The sequence below is a fragment of the Scleropages formosus genome, chromosome 23, assembly GCF_900964775.1.
Source record: "Scleropages formosus chromosome 23, fSclFor1.1, whole genome shotgun sequence".
NCBI classification, from domain to species: Eukaryota; Metazoa; Chordata; class Actinopteri; order Osteoglossiformes; family Osteoglossidae; genus Scleropages; species Scleropages formosus.
The window spans coordinates 17164120-17187270 of NC_041828.1; the positions used below are offsets into that span (position 1 = coordinate 17164120).

Sequence of the window (23151 nt, forward strand, 5' to 3'; positions counted from 1 at the left end):
GATGAGATTTAGTGAGCTGTAGACTGAACACTGTACAGTCACCTATAATAATTTTGTTCTGGGATGAAAATGACCCAAGTACAACAAGGAAGCTCGTGTACATCCCTAATGCCTACACCGAGAATACAACCTTACACCCCATGTTGCCCTGCCCATGGCATTAACTGTGTGCTGCAGTATTTCTCATTGGTCTAAATTTAAAGTTTTGGCCTTCATAACCACCTTGCTTATGGCAGAATATGATACACAGAGTTGTCACCTTAGTTTCAAGTTTGAAAAAGCAAGCTAATTAATAGCTAAGTTTCATTAAAATGCACAGAAGCCCTGGCTACATGCCCATATATATTTTTTTTAAACTTTTAAAATTAATTTTAAAAAACCTTGCCAGCAAAATAATTTACTGAAAACTCATTTAAACATTAATTGAGCATAGTAATGTGTCACAGAGCAATTTTACCAGGGTCATTAAATCCTCAAGCAGCAATTCATATGCAATCTCTAAGCTTTCCTCCTTAAAACACTTCAACTCTGGTACAGCTCCAGCGGTGGCAACACTGCGAAGTGGGGCTGATGGGAGCTTGCGTGGCCGAGCTGCAGCTTATCCAACATTTAAAAGCTGACAGAGTTTGCAAATGGCTCTCGTTCCAAATAAAAAACATTTAACTGTCGGTCACAATTTGCGTGCATTAGTAAAGCTGCACCAAGCCTGCTTACAGCTACTGAAACTAAACTTGTGCCCTTCAGCATTCACAAAAAAAGCTTTAAATTTATTGTGCTTGATTTTGTGGTATTACTCACTATGACATATAAGGTCCAACCTGATAATAAGCATACTACTGCCCTCATTTATAAGTACATTTCAAAGTGACAGCCCAACGAATGACTGAAAAACTTGACAAGTCTTATCCCGTCGTATCACACTTATCTTTCAGTTGACTGAATGTGCAAGATCGGTTCAGAGCATCACAGTCATTCAGGCTGATTTAAGCAAACTGCACGCTCTGGATCCAAATGATGTTCAAATGTTCTGTAGGAACAGGTGTTTGAATCTACAGTGGACCTTGTTGCACTGTAACAATGAACATTTCCCCAGGATGGTAAAACCAGTAAGTACTGACTTTCAGAATGACTGGCAAGGGACAAGGGAAGAATGATGAAGGTTAAAGCGCTACAGGGCCTTAAAATTTTAGAGACTTACAGTGCTTGATTTGCATACTGAGATATTTTACAAAGATTTACCCAGTTCAGGTTGAGTACTGTGATGAAGAATACTACAACAGGAGTGGGATTTGAACAAACAGCCTTCAAACTGTAAGGCAGAAACCCTAAAAAACATGTTATCTGCGGCACTTATCTGAATAATTATGTAAATAAATATCGTTCTCCACCGCAGTTGCATTTATTTTTCTTTTCGTGTAACTGACCATCCAGGATCATTCATTTTAAGATATTTTAAAAGCAGCTTAATGAATTAACGAATTGTTAGTCATACGTTGCATTTTTTTTTTTTTTTTAATTATTAACATATGTTTGTCTTTTGTTAATTCTGTATAAGCTTCATTGCTATTGACCATCATTCCATTTTATTTTTTTGTAACACAATTTTCCTTATTCCTTTGTGTGCAGTAAATACAGCAGTCAGGTATGCTGTTTTCACAACATCCCGCATTTGACCGTAATAATAAGTTAGAGAGGTATTTTTTTTCTTCACATTGACTTAATATGTTAATTTTATTACTAAGAAAACCCTAATATTTGATTCAACTTAATTTGGATGAGACGGTTCAATTAAAAGCCCAATCAAGGGTAATTAAGCTCAGCTGGAACAAAGGTAAAAGACAAACAGCATCCACAGCAGGTTGCCAGGACCAGCACTGTGGTATGCATGGTGAAATTGTAGGAGCATGTCCTCTGGCCAGTAAAACAAATAGGCAAAGGTTTGTTTTATCACTAGAAAGCCAAGTGATATACATTTTGCGCCATTATCAGAGTGTAAACCCTTGGAACGCCAGATACGCTGAACAAACTGCATCAGACTACCTCTTCAAAGACTGCGGGAAAGGTTTCATATATGGATAATTGTAAGTCAGCACAGTTACCGCAATGATTTGAGAACACAGAACTAATTCCCCTCCCGCATGTCTCACTGAAAAACAAATATATGCATTTTTGATATGCAACAAGAGTAGACCTTTTTTAAAATCTCTAAAATACATGTAGTGATAAATTACTCCACTCTGATATGATGCATCATATTTCAGAATTTCCCTCATGCGAACTACAGAACACAATGGAATTGAAATATTAATTTGAGCACAGTAAAAAGAATTTCCCTCATGTCACAGACTAGTACAGTGTGCCATTAAAAATACCAATGAGGAAAACAAAACCATGTTCTTACAGAAGTAAGAGGGGTGAGACTTTGTGTGAGGTGTGACAAAACAGAAATAACCTTGTGCTCTTTTTCCAAAACGGCCATCGTTACAGAAGGCAACATGGCGCCGAGTTGTGAAAATACGAGTGACAAAACAGTTCGGCAATGGGACACCAGCACTGCAAGCCTGCACACCCACCTTGGTGGTTTGGAGCACTCTGGCTGGATGACTGCTGGAAACCGGGACGAATGAGATCTGCTTGTCCGTGTGGGGATGCTCTGTCCACATTGTCCTGCATAAACAAAAGAAAGGAACATTTCAATCACCCAAGAGGTAAAAGTTCATTTTACAATCCACTGTCATCTATGACTGTTTCTAGCAGTCAAAATAGCTCCATATAAATCAACTGTAAGTGTTAACAGTAAAAATGTTACCATCTTAACTTAAACAACGTATCAAGTAAAAAAAGTGTAATTGACTCCAAGCTGGAATTAACTGACAATTTCAGTTCTATATTGTCAGTACTAACAGTCTTCTTAAAACAAATAACCTTTCAGTTTCTAAAAGTTCCCAAAACAAACACACGAGCATGCATAAAAGCAGCCACAATGTGCAATTTAAAATTCATTCCTCCACACACAAATAAAGCTTTCATATATGTATTAAGTTGCACCTGCTCAATCTCACTTGAGTTGGCTCTCCACTGTAACTGGACCAATTATCATCCTAACTTGATCAAACAGCTTGCTCCAATAATCCATCCACACCAAAATTTTGCCATATTTTATTTTTAATCTGGGAGGGTGCGGTGGCGCAGTGGGTTGGTCCGGGTCCTGCTCTCTGGTGGGTCTGGGGTTTGAGTCCCGCTTGGGGTGCCTTGCGACGGACTGGTGTCCTGTCCTGGGTGTGCCCCCTCCCCCCTCGCACCCTGTGTTGCTGGGTTAGGCTCCGGCTCCCCGTAACCCCATATGGGACAAGCGGTTTCAGATGGTGTGTGTGTGTGTGTGTGTGTGTGTGTGTGTGTTTTAATCTTTCTCAGCCAAGTTAAACACCGTACATCCGTTTAAGAAGTTGGGCCAATGTTCTAAGTGCAGCAGTTGAAGCAAAAATATAAGAATACACACTGCTCCTGGATCAAGCCCCCTATGGAGACCTCTGACTGAACACTAAATGATCCAGGAGGAAATGGTGTGTCTGAATATGGGAGTCACCTGTTAGGACACCAAGTCCTCAGCCTTACTGCAAATCCAAGGGCACTATCAGTCAACTGTATCTAAGCAAAATATAAGCAACATCACACACAAAGCCGAACACATTTATTTACTTGTCATTTAAGAGATTTGACAGAAGGGGGAAAAAAATCTACAACTGCTTCATGCTCAACCTCCCCATGTTAAACATACATGAAGAACCTGTATCATTACATGTGCATTACAATATTTGAGCACTCCACATACATTTACATTTATTCATTTAGCAGATGCTTTTCTCCAAAGTAACATACATCTCAGAAAATACAAAGATCCCCCTGCCAAGCATAGTCTGAATTGAAAAAATACATACTTTAAGTCACTTAGTTCATTGTATTAAAAAAATTAAGCCAATCTCATTGGACAGGCAGCATGGAGCATTAATGTGACAGACTGAGATCTACAACACAGACTCCAGACTCACCAACTACACCTGATAATTTAGAAAATGTATGTTAAATGTAAGCTTCAATGTGCAATGTTTTTTTTTTTTTAAAAAAAAAAAAAAACCCAAAAACTTATGAATAGTAAAATATAACATTTTATTTTACATTCATTTTATATGAATGTAAAATAAAGATCAATTATAAAGCCAATGTTCATATATGTTTTAAAATCAGAAGTTGCCAAATCCTTTGAAAACCCTCTTTGTCTCTGAGCGCCTCAAAATCCAGCTTTCCATGTCAAACAAGGACCCAGATACGGCTGGGGGTCCTAAATGGAACAACTTTGATCTTGTGACAGGCTGTCACATCAGTCTACAAATCAGCCTGTACATCTCCCAAGGATCAACATTTGAGTTTTCCTTGAAATCAAAGAAGGGAAGTTCACAGGCCATAGACTTTGTATTAAATGACCCATCCTTAGATCAGTGCAGGTTGATTTTGTTGTAGAAATAGTCAATGATCATTTAAAAGCAAAATGAAAGATAAATACACTGCAAAGCTCGCAGACTGAGACATTCTTTGCGCCTCTGCAGGTCCACACCCCCCCGGATCAGGTGCTTTCAGACATTGTTTTCCCACTCCATGCTTCTGCCAGCTGCTGCCAAATGAAACTAAAGGGGGCAAGGTTTTGGGATTCCTGGATAATGACACAAACTGCTCGCAATGGAGCACATTCTGTGGAAAATGGGCTAACGCTGTACTAGTACCATCTAAAAACAAAAAAAAAAAAAAAACATTTCCCTATATTATTCTTTGTTGGAACAAATAACAGTCCTTCATGTTATATTCCACCATCTTTTCTTGCTTAGCACACAGATTTAAAGCTCTCAGGCTTCTCGCCATAAGTTCAATCCTTTAACTTATGCGCCATCTGTTAGCTTATGACAGGAGTAGGTAATTAAGATATGATATGTGCTAGCAGCCAGTAGCCATATTAATACCTTTGAATAAATAAGGGGGGAGGGGGGGATGGGGAACAGATCGCAGTAGGACACTTTGCCAGCAATATGGAATGCTGAATTTACACTGAATATCAACTGAATACAAATGTATAATATTTATAGTGCCATTTCAGCCATGCAAGACGAGCAGTAGCACCGCATTTTAGTCTGTGAACAAAGAAATATGGATTCACCTGCTTCAAAAAAAAAGTACAAATAAGCATAAGATAAAGAAAGTGGCTGAGAGTAGGAAAGCAGTGTATGTAAGTATATAAAAAAATCAAAGCAGACAACATCTAATGATGACATAACCAGTGTGTGTAAGGAAGAGGGCATCAGGAGAAAGTATATCAATATTTAATTTGCACATAGAGAACAAACTACTTGACTCCTGACTGACACATGAGTATCTATCTAACCCTTGACTTATGAAAAAGAACATCCCACCACAGGACATGCACGCGCACACACACACACACACACACACACACACACACACACACACACACACACGCGCAGCCTCACTCCAAAGCCATCTGTTCCAGTAAGTCTCCTCGCCAACACAAATACAAAACAAAGACTGGAGATGTGCAAGTGCTGCTCTTTTTCGCGAGTGCTTCCAAGTGAAGTATTTTTAACGACCTCTACCCAGACTAAAAACGCTGTGTCAGCATCAACAGGAAAGAAAAACGCAACAAGAGGCCCCAACACTTCAACTGTCATAAAATGAGATAATTAAATAAACACAATCAAATTGAAAGCTGGAAACAAATCTTTTCTAGAATTAATCTTTTTCCCCTATGCTGAAGTTTAAGAATCATGCCAAAGTCTTCAGTTCAAATGCAAAGGGTCCATTTGTCAATCCTCAGATTCTGACAACTTCAAAATTAAAAGCAGTTTCAAGTCAAAGGCAGAGTGGGGAGAAAAAATAATAATAACAATAATCAAAAAACCACATTTTCAATTTCCAACTTCCAGGAAATCCAGGAACAGTACTTGGAATTCCAGGAATCGTGCACTGCCAGGGGTTCCCGCTTGGTCCGCTCTGAAAACATCTATAAAACTTGGGACAGAAATTTACAGCTCCGAGAATGTGGATGGCTTTCACGGAACAGAGGACCTTAATGGCAGTTGCAGCACAGATGCAAAGTCAACACAGCCCTTGACTAATGATAAAGCCATATTTCTGCAATTCTTTGTACACAAGGGACCCGCTGTGCTGTCCCTCTTTGCCAAAAGGGTTTCCAGCTGATATTCCTCAACAGCTTTCACATATTAAAGCTCTTTTCAGGAAGAATATTCACTGCCATAGGGAAAGCAGAGCTTCAAGTTCCATTTTAACAAACTAAACCTCAGGGGTTAAAAAAAAAGGCCTGTCACTGAAGCCCATCCACAACGTGGTTTGCCCTCAACTTCGACTACCAAATTTAGGTGTTACGCTTTTGTTACTTACAAAACACTGTGTGTTTGGCAGTTGCTCTATTCAAAGCAAAATGCTGTTAGTCATAGTTAAGGAGGAACCACATTATGGTCAATTTAATTTGTGACTGACTTTCTTTAGTTTCTTTGGTAGGATTGCTCAACAACCACAAGGTTTGGGATTCTGAGCAGGAACAGCACAAAGAATAGGAATGCATCCATCCAGGCATATTCTGAACTGAATGAATGAATGAATGAAAATTCACCCTTCTTTCCTTTCAGCACTGCCTACTGTGGTCCATAAAGGCAGCAGTTTGGAATTGCTTGCTGGTCTATGCAGAGGATAAATAAAAAGAAAGCAGCAATTTCTAAAACCTTTAACAGATAATAGCTGAATGTTTGCTGAACATTTGCTTTAGTGACAGGAAAAAAAAGACAGCTGTAGGCAGTCTTCTAAAATACAAAAGTGAACCACCTAGAATTCAATAAAGGGACATAAAGTCAGAATGAAAAGAAAGGCTTGTACTTCAATAATATCTTTTCACTTCACCATACAAAGAAGCAAATCATTACAAATATACATATTTGGTTTCCATTCAATTAAAGGAGGAGTCCATGATTTACAAACGCTCACTGCACTCCATGGGACTTACTCTGTTTTCAATCTAATTTGCTGATATTTCTTCTGCTTATCAACGTTCCTGATCACAATACTTCTTAAATAAACCTGTTAACTATGAAGAAACTTTGGGTTACAGAAATGGCAAGTCTTTCCCATAATATAACAGAAATAGGTCCATTTACTGTAAGTCAAAGTATCTGCGTTGGTATCTGGAAGGGACACAATGGCTGAAACAGCATTTCAGCGGAATAACTGTGGTCTTAAGAGTCATAAAAAGCATAGCAATGCTGGTCAGGGGGTGAACACCACATTACCAGCCAAGTGGTAGGGAGTCACCAACAGAACATCCCTATCGGTTATAAGACATGTGACTAGAACACAACCACTTCCTGTGCCTGGTGAGGTTCTCAAAGAAGTTAAAACCAGAATTCAACTGTATCTGACTCATGGTCTTGATAGGACAAATCCGGAAAGTGGTCTTCTTGGCTATAGATCATCTAGAGCTGTTCAGAGTAAAGCAGCTGTAACAGTCTCCTTGCACTTTACTCTACAAGAACATGTAGTAAACAACTACAGCATACACCAAAAATGGCTAAAACAAGGTCCATTGAATTTGTTTTGTTATAAATTGATGTGTAATAAAAATGATATTAAAACTGGATGGTGGAAAAAAAAAAAACGGCAATCCAATAAGACAGTCCAGTTGAGGCAGTAGTTAGTAAGCTTCTCTTTAAGGGCTATGGCAGAGGTACAGAGCTTTCTTGGAACCAGGAAACTGGACCTCTGCCCAAACCCCATAACATTCACTGAAGTTATATAAGTCTGTAGAAATAGGTAATTTTCTGCTCGATATATACACTTCTACATATATAGGCTACACAAAAGCTCTCACACTAGAAGACCCTATGAAATTTACATCATCCATTAAGTGGAGACAGTATCTACTGCAGGTAAATGCAAGAATCATAAAATTCAGCTGCACATGAAAGATATGCAGCACTCATTGGTCTGTAATATAACAGCAGTAGAAATAATCTTTCATATATAACAACAGCATGAATACAGGAACCTCGATTCCATGAAGCATTCCTCAGTGGAGCTGGCTGGAGAGGCTGTCAGGAGCAAAAACATGGGCTAATCTGTAAGATCTGAAGTGGTAAAACATCAACAAAAGCAATGTGTGCCTCCTTTGAAAACGGATATAGTTTTTTTTTACTTAGCTTTTTCTTTCATGTTTCTGAATTATATGGTACCTGTATAGTGATACTTTCAAACAAGACAAATCAGCACTGAAATTTCGGATCGTACAACAATAGAGCAACTGAGTGACAGCAGTCCAAGTACTAATAAATAAAAATGACAGAATGGCATTCATGGAATGCCCTAAACGCTGGCTGAACCCAAGGGAGCTGGAGAGTGAAAATAGTGCAGAATTGAACCTACATATCAACACACTGGGAGGCTGCTGTAGTGTGAATCCCATGAGGTGCGAATAGCAGGCAATGTCACCACATTACAGAGTGCGTATTCAAAAGGCATTCCCTTTTTTGTGAAAAAGTTTTTTTTTTTTATTTATTAAGTAGACTAATTAATCAATTAATTACCACAAACCATCTTACATTTGGACTAGTGGGGTACTATTGTCATTAAGGAAGGAAGTAACACACCTGGTAATTTGGATGGTGGAGGAAATAGTCTGAACATCCAGCTAAAGCCATCTGCTCCCTGTCCACACCAGTTAGGAATCACATTCACCTCTGGTTGGAGAGACTCTGACCTGCAAGGACAAATTTTGGAAAAGGGCAGAAATGTGAACAAAAAATTGGAGTAAGATGTCATTTATAACCCACCCATATTTCCCAGCCTACGTTTACAATTATTCATGTAGCATTTTCCTCCATTCAGGAAATACAAAAGTCCATTTAACAGACAAGGAACTTTAGATGAAGATATACGATTATCTAAGCACAGCTTGTTTGTCTGACATCACAAAACTCAAGCAGCTACATTTAGAAATGAGACTCGCATACAATGCACAGAGATGACCCTTGCAGATATACACACACACACACACACACACACACACACACACACACACACACACACACACACACACACACACACACTGAAACGGCATGTCCCAAGCAGGGTCGTGGCGAGCCGGAGCCTAACCTGGCAACACTGGGCACATGGCTGGAGGAGGAGGGAGCACACCCAGGACAGGATGCCAGTCCGTTGCAAGGCACCCCAAGTGGGGCTCGAACCCCAGACCCACCAGAAAGCAGACCCCGGCCAAAACCCACAGTGCCACCATGACCCCCGTCCATTGCAGATAGTGTGATACAAACTGATATAGCTGTCAGTTAATGAGGAGGGAAGTGCAGCCAAAATAGATGGATTTCATAACCCTTTGTGAATGCTGGAAGAGATTCAGCAGTTCTGAGGGAGAAGGGGAGCTCACCGCACCACATCAGGGCCAAAAGCATGATACAAAGAACCTTAAATTTTAGAATTCTTCAGAGTGGAGACCATCAAGCAGCCAGAGATGAAGGGGTGTAGGTAATGATCAGGTCCTGTAGGTAACAGGGTGAAGACCCTCTGACTGTCTTATAGGCTGTAACCAGTATTCAGCCAGACCCTCATTATTTAACTAGATCTCTCTCCAGTTCACATCCTGCCTTTCCGTTTGGGGGATACTTAACACATTACGTTAGAAGATTGTAATTAGCCTGAAAAGGGCACAGCAAAGAATTAGCCCACTTATATAGACAGCAATGATTTTTCTGGGGGTGGAGAGAGGGTTTACAGTAAGCACATGAAAATTACAATGCATAATTAGGCATGTAGCATCTCTGAGGACAAAATAAAATGTTTGACCTAGATCCTGTTTTCCCAGATATTTGCATTATATTTTGGGTTAAACTAATGTACACGATGGCATTGTCCTGAAATACTAAGCACCTGGTGCCTGAGTTACTATCATATTTTAATACTCAAACTTCCAGTATAGTGGTTTGCTAATAATCTCTTCATACCTTACAAGTGAACTCTGCTATTCTGGACTTTCTTAGAGCAATGGCAAGTTGAGGCGAAGCCAGAAAACATTTGCTCCTATGTTTTGGTTTTAGGGCTGGAACATTCAGATCCGAAACCCTTGGAACAAAAGCTTCAGATGACCCAGTAACTAACAGACGACGGACAGCCTAGGAGTTTGTGTGGAGCTACTGGAGGCTAGTTCTACAACCAGCCAGCTCAGCTGGCAAGCTAGCAAGCCAAAATTGACAGCTATCTTCTTGGTAGCGAAAATAGCAAAGTAGCTCACAGGCCATCTGTGGGTTGAGCTTGTACGAGTCAAGGACGTGGCATTGAACTGTCACATGGAAGTCTTTTGCCAAGCTGCTACAAATTTATAATGTAACACTAAATATTTTAGCTAGAAAATAAACAGCTGAGAAAGTGGTGTAGATTTGAAACTCGGTGGTTCTGGAACCAAAGACAGACAAGAATTGGATCTGAAAGAAACAACGCAACCAATATCAGCTGTTGTACAATGAAGCAAAACACCGTATCAAATATCATTTAACACCAAAAACTTCTGTTCTTTAAAAACAGAGTAGGACTAAAGCATCAGGCACCAGAGCTGAGGTCGGTTGAGGGGAATCACACACCTTCCCTTCTACCCAGGACCTGATGTTCAGAGAGGTAGAAGCCACGTAAATAATCTGTGAAGACAAAGTCAGAAAATGTAGTCGTGTTTAAAGACATATTCAAATCGATGCATTCCTACAGTGTGTGGTGTAGTGGTTAAGGCTTTTGGTACACTGCTACTTTTCAGCCAGGTACAGAACAGCTATGGTAAACAATTACCTCTACTGATATATGACTGTTTAATGAGAAATTGTACAGTTCTTGAAACGGCCTTTCTACTATACCTTTAAGGATACTGGAACTGCACTGATTTATATCATATTCAGCTACAGAAAAATGATGAAAAGCTGAACATGCCTTCAGATGGTACAGCTTCAACATGTGGTTCATTGTCCAGTTGCAACAAAAATCTCCTGGACATGGGCCTACAGGACCTTGATTTCAACAGCACTTAGAGTCCCTATGTAGTTCAGGCATTCTTACAGCATATACTTTCCACCCAGAAAAGGTACAGTGTGTCTAAGGAAAGAACTGCAAACACAGCCTGCTGTTAACTGTTAAAAACAATTTAAAAAGATAACTAATACATTAATTTATTTAGCAGTCTTTTCTCCAAAGCGACTTCCAATGAACTCTATGTAGTGTTATCAGCCCACACACCTTATTCACCGTGGTGACTTACACTGCTAGATACACTACTTACACTGGGTCACTCATCCATACATCAGTGGAACACACACACACACACACACACACACACACACACACACACACACACACACACACACACACACACACACACACACTATGGGGAACCTGAACAGCATGTCTTTGGACTGTGGGAGGAAACCCAATGAGATACAGGAAGAACATGCAAACTCCACACAGACTGAGTGGGAATTGAACCCACATCCTCTCACACCCCCCAGGCACTGTGAGACAGTAGTGCTACTCACTGTGCCACTGTGCTGCCCAATGAGAATAATAATAATCTAGTAAAAATCTTACAATGCATAATCATGCATTTACAAAGTAAAAATAGTGTGCAGAAACACAGGATTCTTCCACTTTGGACTTGGAGTTTCTCCTCGTGTAAAAAAAGGCTCCTCTAGCTTCGCCCCAAATCTGAGAAAATTCATTTTAGCCAAAATTTTGTATCATCAGTCATCAACTCACAGAAAACACATTAGACCTTTCAATTCAAATTATGTGCTTTGCTAACACCCACACAGAGGCTTCTCCTGAACGTATCAGTTATGATCTATCTGCAATCTCACAAACTCAAGTCTGGTGACTCTATCATCTATAAGAATAAGGCACAAGAAAGTTAAAAAGTCCCAAAAGCTTTCCAATAAACACCTAATTTTATTTTAAAAAATGTCTTGAAGAGTTAGAAAAAAAGCACTGCCCACTGAAGCACGCAAGAACAACACAATAAAACTAATTTTTAAAAAAATGGTACAAAGAATAATGAGACAGAAAACAAAATATAAACACAAGAGCAAATGCATTATGCTTAAGTAATTCTGAACATGTGTCGTGGAACCTTGGATGCGCGCAACAGAACAACCACCAAACCCCACCTCCACTGCAGATTGACCGCTTACTCATATACCAGCTTTGGAAGGAAGGTATGTGACAGAGAGGTTCACTGCTGAGTCTCGTTCAGTGTGTACTTGGTTTACCTGTATTTACCCAAGTCAAGTCTGTTCTCTGTCTCTGAGACCTCCATGATCTCTTCAGCTGCTTTCAAGTGCACCTTGACAGCACGTTAAGCACTGTAAGTAAGCCCTGCCCACCACAGTCCCCACGCTCACATCTGTGACAATCAGGGTTTTGAGTCTGCTTTGCTTGACTCAGACTGTACCAAACAAATCATGTGTATAACATGCAGTAGGCAATGGCTTAGTTCACTTCTCTAAACTTAATCGCAACAATTTTGATGTTAACAAAGCACAAATGGTTGAATGCTGACTGTAATCATCTTGTCATTAAGGTTTCTAAGTGGGTTAGGAATCAGTTATTGAATCCACATGGTGAAATCTACAGAATAAAGAAAGTAGTTTGGAAACTGGTACTGTAGTAAATTAACTGGATGTCCAAATGTATCTGCCTGCAAAGTGCGACTGAACAACGTGGACACTGAAAAACTGTTTTGTAAAATATTTATTTCACTCTTATTCAGTCGGTTGTCTTAATGAAAGCGTCCAGAAAACCGCAGTTTTGATCAACCTTCAAGAAGTGGAGCACACCACAAGTTTGCTTTTCTTTGACTATGCCACCATTGTGAGCTTCTGAAACCAAAGAATGGTAAAAAGCATTATATGCCTGGGTTCAAAGATGCTCCCAAGAGCCAACAATGATCTTTAAATCTCAGTACATTTGTTTCAGAAGAATTTTAGGAAATCACAACCGTCAAGTGTAACTTTTCCAACAACTGGAGAGCCCAGTAAGCATTACTTTAAACCAACGTGTTCTCGAGATTTTTCATAAGAGAAGATCTCGCTATTATAAATAATTTTGCAGACCACCTTCTTCCAAAGTCATTCTCCCCATGTCTAAAATTTATACCTGCATTAAAAAAATCCTTAACATTGAGAGGAGTGGGAAAAAAATACGTATTAACAACCGTGCATGAGTTACCCGCTACGTAAGTGTACTTATCCACTTCCAGGCACGACATACAAACTTATTTTTACACTGCATAAATTGCCGAGCAGCAAGCCGGACCACATACTTTGAGAAACACTGATTTAAAGCAACGACGAGTTTTCCAATACTTTATGACCATGTGCTCCATGGCTGCATCCCATCCTCCTCTATCTGAAGGCCCCCTGAGCTTCACACTACACTAACCAGCAACCTCAAGAGAGCTATAAATTTCCCCCCCTTCCAAATTGGGCTCCCCTTGAAAATAGCCGCAGTTATATATAGTCCTCCTGGACATCATGTGTCAGGAACAGCAACTTGTGGCGCGCGATCCTGAATGAGCAGTGTGTCTAAGCAGAACATCTGTATCACAGACTTGACCGGCTAAAGTTTGACACCAACAGAACTGCTCCGCATGAGAAGCATGCTCTAAAAATCAGTCATCCACTAGTTTCCAGAGTCTCCCCCAAATACATGACAACATGAAGGCCTTTGTAAACACATCACATTTCCGACATTCCATTTGCATGAAGTCAAGAACCACTAGTGGTCCGTTTAATATGTGGAGCACAAGCCAAAAAAAAAAAAAAAGAACTATGACTGAGGACTATCCACTCAGTCACAGAAAGATTCTTGTGCTTCACAAGCACATCTCATGTGACAGACAGAAACACAGGCCAAAATGTTCAATCACCCACAGTCACACCCCGAGATACACCCTTTTCGGTCATGACAATCTGACTTCACGGGGACGTTCATTTCATACCGTTACCCCATCTTACCCCATCTTAAGATCCAGCTTTGCATTTACGAGGACCAAAGCTGGATCTTGTGCACCTTCTGAAAGCTGAGCAGCTTTACATTTATTCATTTAGCAGATGCTTTTCTGTAAAACAACTTACAATTATCAATTATTATGTAGAATTTATGTAATTTCTCCTTCAATGCTACGAATGCTGAAGAGTGCCTCGTCACCAGTCAGAGCCAGGTGTAAGCGCTTGTATTCTTCACCTTATTCACAAAAACATTTAAAGGTGGAATTGTACGCAATGTTCTGCTTGTGGTTTGTACCTACTGAGCAAGGAATTGTTTTGGGAGAATTTTGAAAGAGGACTTCTCAGGAAGGTGCTTAAAAAAGTTGGCCAATACAAAGTCCAACACTCTGCTACACTTACATATTGCACTACATACACTGTACATTGAGATAATTTCTCAAATAAAGCTGTAACTATTTCTACTCCAAAGATCCTCCCCAAACCTTTCAACTGTAATTAATCATTACACAGCACTCAACTAAAAGTATGCCAAAGATCACTCCATAATTGCATGCAACAAATGACACTGCCTTGTTAAATTTAATACCTTTGCAAATCTCACCTGGATAGTTTATGAAGAAAAACTTGCATTTATTATATCCCAGTAGAGGTGTTTATATTTTTCAAACTGAGAACTACTAATGGAACTTGTGATGCAACTGAAAGTACTATTGACTCGTCCCCTAATGCACAAGAGTTAATGTGATAAAAGTGTCATCAATACAGCATCCATTAGGTGAAGTACTCTTTCACCAAACCGGCCCTTATTTTTGGTGTGTATTTATGCCTTAAATATATTTGCATTTAGCTGATGTTTTTCTCACTGTAACAGACTTACAACAGTTTACCCATTTATTAATTTTTACTGGACCAGTTTATGGTAAACATCAGGATTGCCGAGTGGTACTATAGCAGTAGGTGAGATTTGAACTGGCAACCTTTGCATCCAAAGGTAACTACTATAACCACTGTGCTATCAGCTGCCCCTCTCAACATAATCCTTTCAATTCATTTTTGAATCGATGATTAGTCCACATTTCCACAAATTACAATAAAATTACTGTGGTTCTGGTAAGTGTCACTGTTCTATTTCATATATCCAGCAAACAGCATTGCTCACACAACCTCAAACAATTCAGGTTTGTTTCTGCAAACATCTCCAAATAGCCAGCACAGTTTTCAGTGAAGCACATTTCAATTCAGCTAAAATCACACTGTAAACAAACACAACTTGTTGGGACCACAACATTTACAACAAGTAGTTCAGTCTTCCCATCTACCTTTGACTGCGGCAGTCTGTGATTACATACACACACGCGCAAACACACCCGGCCCTTGCGCTTTATACCTGCTGCTCTTTGCCCTAGTTGAATTTAACAGCAGACACTTTTACAACGGGACTCGATCAGTTTACGGTTTTATACTTACAAACCGCCATTAACTCCCCTCTCCCTCACACTTGAACCTCCAAGCTTCTGTTCACGTGTCCATTTGGTTCACTATTCCATCTTCAATGACACCAAGGTGCCTCTTCAAACAGCTGCCACTGAAGGAACCCCTTGCAGGTAATTGAAGTGCAACACAAGGCTGTACCTATACTTGATTTTAACAACAGAGAGATATTCCTATTTTTACAAGCTTGTTCATAATTGCCCACATAGCTTTGACCACATTTAAAACAAAAGTATGGTCTTAAACTGGCCAAAATCTTTCTTTAAACATGCAGATTTCAATCTTTGAAATAAATAGAAAATATGCATCAGCAGCAAGTACTGTAAACATCAGAACACGGCTACAGCTAGTACGGCCAGCACTGTAATTAATGTTTCATTTCGCACGTTGAAAAGCTCACATTTAAACTTACGATGGTTTGTTCGCAATACAAGAACTACTATGGTGCCACAAGCAGGAGTGGCTAACTGCTGCAACGAAGCAGAACATCCCATGAGGCAATTTGGTTTTGTGTGTTTTGTGACTTTCCTGTCAGCACTGTGTGACAAAAACAGAAATTAACCTACATACTGCGTTTGCCTGATGACAGACATAACTATACAGCAGAACAGAATACAGCCTGCAAAGTTCACTGGATTCAGAATCTGAGCCTGCTAAATTTACAAAAATGGACATAGAAAAAAAAAATCTTGAGAGGGCTGGACATCCTACCCCAATGGCTCTGAGCAAATGGACAGAGGAAGCATGGTGTCTGAAGACAACTAAAACTTGAAAGCTGATTCAAGTCCCACATGAGGCCAAGTTGCTGGACCCTTGACTGAGGACAAAACAGAAAAAGTCACTGGTTATGAGAACAGTGCTCGGTTCCCGCATAACACACTCCAACGCTTACCGACACAATCTTGCAATTCTGGCCGCACAAAAACTTCTAAAATTTGATAGACTTTTCTTAAGCTTTACTTGCCTTCAGTTTTCTCTGTCACATTCCACGTATTCAGTTCTGTAAGTGACGTGCCTGTCCAAAATAACTTTTCATCGACGAGGAAACAAGCAACACCTGGTTTACGCTCCTTGTATTCATAGCTTTTTCACATCTTCAGTCTGCTGCAGCAAATCGCCGGCAGAGGGATGAGACTCCCAATGCCGGCAACCAGCACCTCACAAGTGCCTGACGGGTCAACAAAGTGATTGTAGCAGCCAGCTATGACACCCCAGGCAATTAACCCCTCCCTCGCTGCCCAAATTGCTGCTCCTCAAGGGCAGGTCCTGGCTGCATTCGGTAAATGGGAGCGCCCACATTCGGACGCAGGGACTTCTCTTGAAATTGGGGAAACCACTTAAGTCAATCGAAACCACTCTGAGGTCCCACAAGTTTATTTTTCTTCATGTCCCCTAGCACGTATAGCTGAGGAAACCACTAACGGGACACTGAAAAATTGCTCACCACAGATTACGGGTTTACCGTTTCGAAGCACTTAACTCTAGTAATAACTTCAAAAATGGGGTGTTCTTCAAGAGCTTGTCAAACCAGAAGGAGGAAAGGGGAAAAGCCAGGTGTCCTTCTAGGCTCCAAGAGCAGCAATGTGGCCTGAGATTTAGGAGGTTAATCCAGGCCACTAGGATTATACCTAACCCTCAGCAGAGACCTGTGGGATCCTAGGGCCACAGGTGGTGTAACATGAAAGTGGAAAGAACTGACATGGGATCAGCAAGGGCTTGGAGCAGGGGGATGGGTTCCCTGCTGGCCCCAAAGGGCACAGCTTTGGCTGGCTTTCACTGCCCTTGTAATACAAGATATCATTTGAATACAGAGGCCAACTCATTTAGTGCCCCTGGTGCAAATCAAATGGTACCGTAACAAGAAGGGTTCTGTCAAGTCTGGAGGAAGGGATGTGGTCTAGATAGCTTATTGACAGCATTAGGAAGGGCTGGAGAAAACACTGACTTGGTCAGAAGAGCTGTCAAGGCCCAAAGGTACACCTGACTTTCATGATCACAGTCACCCAGTCGCTGTCCCACAATCCAGAGCTCAGTTTCGCCGTGATCTGATGCTGACCAACTTCTACAGGCTTTGATATTCGGAAGCGCAGTTTCGACATACTCTCCAGCCACTGATGTCTGATGACTCCGTTAGGCATCCTCCACCCTGAGGGTCATGACTATGTCCCCGTCACACCAGAGCTGGACAGCACAAGATAAGGCAACAAAAACACTGAGCAAGCATTTAGCAGCATAACCTTTCCATGAACTAAACCACTTCCAAGGAACAGTGGCAGAATTATACATTGCCTGAAACCGCTTGTCCCAAGAAGGGTAATAGTGAACTGGAGCCTAACCCGGCAACACAGGGCACAGGGCTGGAGGGGGAGGGGACACACCCTGGATGGGACGCCAGTCCATCGCAAGGCACCCTAAGCAGGACTCGAACCCCAGACCCACCGGAGAGTAGGACCCAGTCAAACCCACTGCACCCCCTCATGGCACAATTATTCAATTAAATTCTATAACACAACTAAATACAAAGAGGGACACAAAATGAGCACTAACAACCTTTTGGACTACAAGTTTCACTTACAACGTTATGTCAAGCCTGTTGTTCTGGAGCTTCACATTCACAGAAAATACAGCTTTGAAGTAAACAAAAGTACAACAATTAGTTCTTTAATAATGGTATCAGCTATGGCCTTCATTTTTAACAGGCCTACATGGAAATAATAGGAGTTAGAGGCCTCCTCAATCAAGCAGCATTGAAACACAAAGGACTACCATTCACAACTTCAATGTGCACACAACAGAGAATTCCTACACAGCCTTACTTTACTCTTTTAAATAGAATCTACAATCACCAGCAGATTACTAACCAGAAAACTATACTAACTACTTATATTCAAGGCAACTTCCATAATTTACACGGGAGCACTTTCAAATTTACATCACCCATTACATGATTTAACAATGATGAGAAACATGCAACATCCCAATTTGCATAGTATGAATGTGGAACCTTTTGCTTGCAGAAATTACATTTTTCTTTCAACCGCTTATGTTGCTTAGAGAATTTATTTAATTCTAGAGTTCCAATCTATGTTACAAACATCAAAGCAGTATGAAAGGGCAGTGTGGAGATAGGCGTCAATCAAATGTGGCAAGTAATTTGTCCACAATGAATATCGCTATCACAACATCTCCAGGGCTTGATATTCACAGAAAGAAGTTGGGTTTCGTGCAATTTATTATAGACAACAGATAGTTACAACAGGACATCTGTGGTGGAATGACCTCCCTCTCTCACTTAGAACTGCAGATTTTCTCTTTACATTTAAGAAGGATCTTAAAACTCACTTCTCCCATGACATCTTAAGTACATATTAATGTATAAATATTTATGCTCAATCAATTTGTGATCAAAACTTGAATAACGGATAAACTTTTATGCTGCTACTCGTGTCATGTAAATGTTTGTTACGATTTTGCGATTACAAATCGTTGATTAATGGATAAACTTTTAGGCAGCGACTTGTGGTGTACTTTGGTTCATATGGTGGAAAGTAACTGTGCATCTAAGTCTCTCTTTCTGTTGATGTAATGCACTCATTGTATTTTTCTGTGAGACGTACGTCGCTTTGGAGAAAAGCGTCTGCCAAACGAATAAATGCAAACGTAATGTGATAGAAATTCGTTCACGAGGTCAAACTGCGACAGGCTCAGGATCAAAAGACAGGCCTTTTTGTCATGCGTGATGGATAATTCAAATATAGTTATGAGCTGGATGTGTTCCAGCACTTACGCTGGTCATTCAAACTTTAAATATTTCTATAACTTGTAATACTAGCGTTTTACGACCCACCTTCCCCACTTGGCACCGATGATACAATAGAACGTATACGATGACATCTAATAGAACAAGAACTCTGCAGCGGGGGAAGCAGAATTATTGCCCACATTTGTTTGACGTTCATAAATTTCAACCAATCCAGTTTGGTCTTTAAGTTTAGTGCTGTCAACGGCTTATCTGTATGAGTTTACGCATCTCAACATAACAGCAGCCAGTATGTCTTTAAACTCAAGAGTGAGGGCTTGCTTTCGTGCTGAACTGACACATTTTGTTTATCATCATCTGTTCTCCTCTCTTTGTACCTGCGCAATGACAAACGATACAGAAATAGCCATTTCCTTCAGAAAATGCCTCCTATTGAATCTGATCGGTCGACATCTCACTGGTTTAAGGTTCAGGTTAGCGACTGTTGCAGGCTTAAGTAAAATAAACAGCTTAAAATAGCAGCGGTTATAGTTATGTGAGGAATGAGAACAAAACGCAAGAAGAGCTCAGAAAGTTATATTTACAAAACATTACCGAGAAAGCAAAAGGCATAGCCTGCATTTATTTACCAACCATTTTTGTTTGGAGGGATAATAATGTGAAAAAATATTCAAATCAAAATAAAAAGTACAGTTACAAGAAAAGTAAATGTAAAAGTAAAATAAGAAAAAAAGTAATGAAGAGTTTTGTTTTAGTAAACAACCAATATTAGGCCTCAACTAAATTGCAGGCAATTTTTGACTGCAACTATTTTGATAACCAATGTGACGACAAGACTACTTTATATCAAAAGCAAGCTAAGTGGGCAATTTCCAGTTTTTAAATGTACATTACTATGTACTACCAGGTAGCACAGCGGGTGGATCCATCACCTTGTGAGCTGAAAGGCTGTGGGTTGAATTCCTCTACCGATACTTTCGATCAAGGTACTTACCCTAAACTGAATATAGGACAGCTGGTCGTGTAGTGGTTAGAGCTACTGCCTTTGGATCCAAAAGTTGCAGGTTCGATCTCCACCTCTGGCTGTAGCACCCTTCAGCAAGGTACTTACCCTAAATTGCTCCAGTAACATTACCCGGCTGTATAAATGGGTAAATAATTGTCAACTTGTAATAACTGTAACCATAACATTGTAAGTCTCTTTGGAGAAAACGTCAGCTAGATGAATAAATGTAAGAACAGTCTGCTTCACATATGGATAAATAGTAAAGCTGATTATCAAACATCACAGTGACTGTCAAAGATGTCAGTTAAATAAGTACAAGGCTCTAAGTCATTCCTATATATGTACATATTGTATTAATAGCAGGGGGTGTGGTGGCCCTGTGGGTTCAGCCAGTGCCCGCTGTGTGGAGGGTCTGGGGTTCGAGCCCTGCTTGGGGTGCCTTGCAAAGGACTGGCATCCCATCCTGGGCGCGTCCCCTCCCCCCTCAGACATCCGTCTTGTGTTGCCAGGCAAGTCTCCGGCTTGCTGCGACCCCGCCTGGGACAAGCAGTTCTTGACAACAGATGGGTGGATGCATTAATAGCATTGTACTTCATACACCTGAATGTTGGAAAAAGCATTTACAGATTTCAAAATCCTCCCGAATATGTTTACAGTAACCTCAGGATGATGACATTTAACATCCTCCCAGCAGCACCTTCGCAACTTGGCCAATGATTAGGAAGGAACCTCATCACGATGCCAATAAACAGAGATATCATCCATCTCGCGTTCAGCCGTCGCTCACGCCCAACACGACCCATCCAACGTTAATCCTTAGCACAGGTGTAAGAAGAAAGGGTGTGTTGCGCCCGTGTCCAAGCAAGCTTAGTAAACGTCTCCCAACATCTTTACGTAAACCCACTGAGAACTGCTGTTCATCAGTTTGGCCAGCCTCTAATTCCTGACCGTCGTTAATAATTCAGTTTTAGTACTTGCCTAATTCCAGAGTGTCGTGGGCCCATCTACAATTTGACCGAGCCGTGGTCAAGTTACAAGACCACATCACTATCGCACCACCTGCCGCTTCTTCCAGCTTTGGTATCTCGACCATCCCAACTGTGCCACTAAGGACTGACCATTTGGCCGACCGTTGAAAAACGTGCGTTCGCGTTCCCGGGGTGAGACTGCGAACTGGTAAGTGGACAAAACCGACCGAGTAACAACACGGCGGGGTTGGGAGCGTGCAGAATGCTTCCCAAGTCTCAGCAAGAACATGTGGCGTGGCCTCAAAGGACATCAAAGCATCTGCAGAAGTGACAGGACAGGTGAGGGGGACAGCCACGTGAGCAAGGTGTCTCGCTGGACCTTCTCAACAGTGAGCAGTGTTAGCACACCACACTGCAGTATTTTCGATAACAGGAGAATGTGAAAGCCTGACAAAGTGTGACGAGGAGCTGCACAGCCCCCCAGCGAGCTCCTGCCGGAACCCTCCTCACGTGGCCCGGTGCGGTGGCCATATTCGCGCGTGCGTACGTACGTACGTACACACACACGTACAAAAACACACCGGGAAGCTCCGTCACCAGCGAGTTGCGGACAAGCAGCCTCGAGTTACGACTCGGCTGATCATGCGAGGCGATGTCCCGCGTGCGCCCCCGCCACGCACCGCGAGCGGCCCCCCCCCCCGACAAGCGTGCCGCATGATTTGCGCGCAAACTGTGTCAAGCGCTCTTACAAGCATTTTTACTGTCGCCTCAGAGAAAAGTGCGGAGAAAACTGCGAGTGCGCGTGTGTCACATACAGCTGGAAAGAAAGAGGCCCGTTATACAGGTAGTCGTGTGGCAGGGGGGACGCAACTCGCGAGCGGAGAGGTATTTTTAGCAGCCCCTGGAACCCCGTGCCAGCCTAAACTTGTAGCGCCAAAAACACGCCTCGCAACGCACCCAACTTCGCACGCATCCCTTCCGCGCAGCGCAATTTTGAAAGAAATTGCACACACATGATGGTGTAATGCCGGTCTCGAGCGCTTACACACTTACCTCCCGGGGCGAGAAGTGTCGGTGCGGAGGAGCCGCGAAGGGGTTTTGTTTTGGTTTGTTGTTTTTTTTTTTTTTTTTTTTAACCAACGAGGCGCTGGACGAAGAAGGGAGCCGCCGCAGCAAGCAGGCGCGCGAGTCCTGCTCGAGCCTCTGCTCTGGTGTCTCAGATTGACATTCCCGAGCGAGAGGGGTTGAGTCCCGCTGACCCGCGTGCGGCGGACTAAACCGAGATAGAGAGAGAGAGAGAGAGAGAATGAGAGAACGAGAACTCCACCTTCTCCGCGGACATCCTCCTCCCTCCGCGCGCCAGACGCCTCCCTGCCGGGAATTCTCGCGCCTTAACCCCTTAACCGCGCGCCGCGCTCGAGCCGCTACCACTCAGCCGTATCCCCGCCGCTCGAGTCGATGCGAGGACGCGTATGGAGTGGACGGAGTTTTACTGCATAGATTTATGCAGATTAAACATAACTTATTTTTTTAAATATTTCTCTCCCCATTTCCACAGAAAAAAAAACAAACCTGTAATTTATGAAGTAACACGTCTTGACAAAGCTTATGCCTTCACGTTTCGCTCCAACACAATGTAAACCTCAGCCTCTGGCATATCATTATGTATTTATTTTAGCGCGTTCTTTCTACAATTATTGCCCCACTCTTCAATAACTATGCCTAATTTCTTCTTCTACAATTTAGTATAACAAAAGTGAGGACTATTCCTCGGTAGATAGTTCGGAATGGTCCTGGTTG

General features: G+C 41.5%; 1 protein-coding gene across 2 annotated transcripts in view; it reads right to left on the reverse strand.

The window, feature by feature from the left end:
* The window catches only part of LOC108919287 (growth factor receptor-bound protein 10-like), a 73804-nt gene extending 51140 nt beyond the window's left edge, over positions 1-22664 (reverse strand). Inside the window, exons 1-3 of one of the 2 annotated variants that reach the window (XM_018727158.2) lie at positions 22405-22479; positions 8721-8830; positions 2574-2667 (exon numbers count right to left, since the gene is read on the reverse strand). In XM_018727158.2, coding sequence (XP_018582674.1) covers positions 2574-2667; positions 8721-8771 — 145 coding nt within the window. In that variant the 5' untranslated portion in view covers positions 8772-8830; positions 22405-22479. Of the gene's footprint in view, positions 1-2573; positions 2668-8720; positions 8831-22404 lie in introns of both variants that reach the window. The other variant, XM_018727161.2, reaches the window with a different exon arrangement.
* Between the last annotated feature and the right edge of the window lie 487 nt (positions 22665-23151).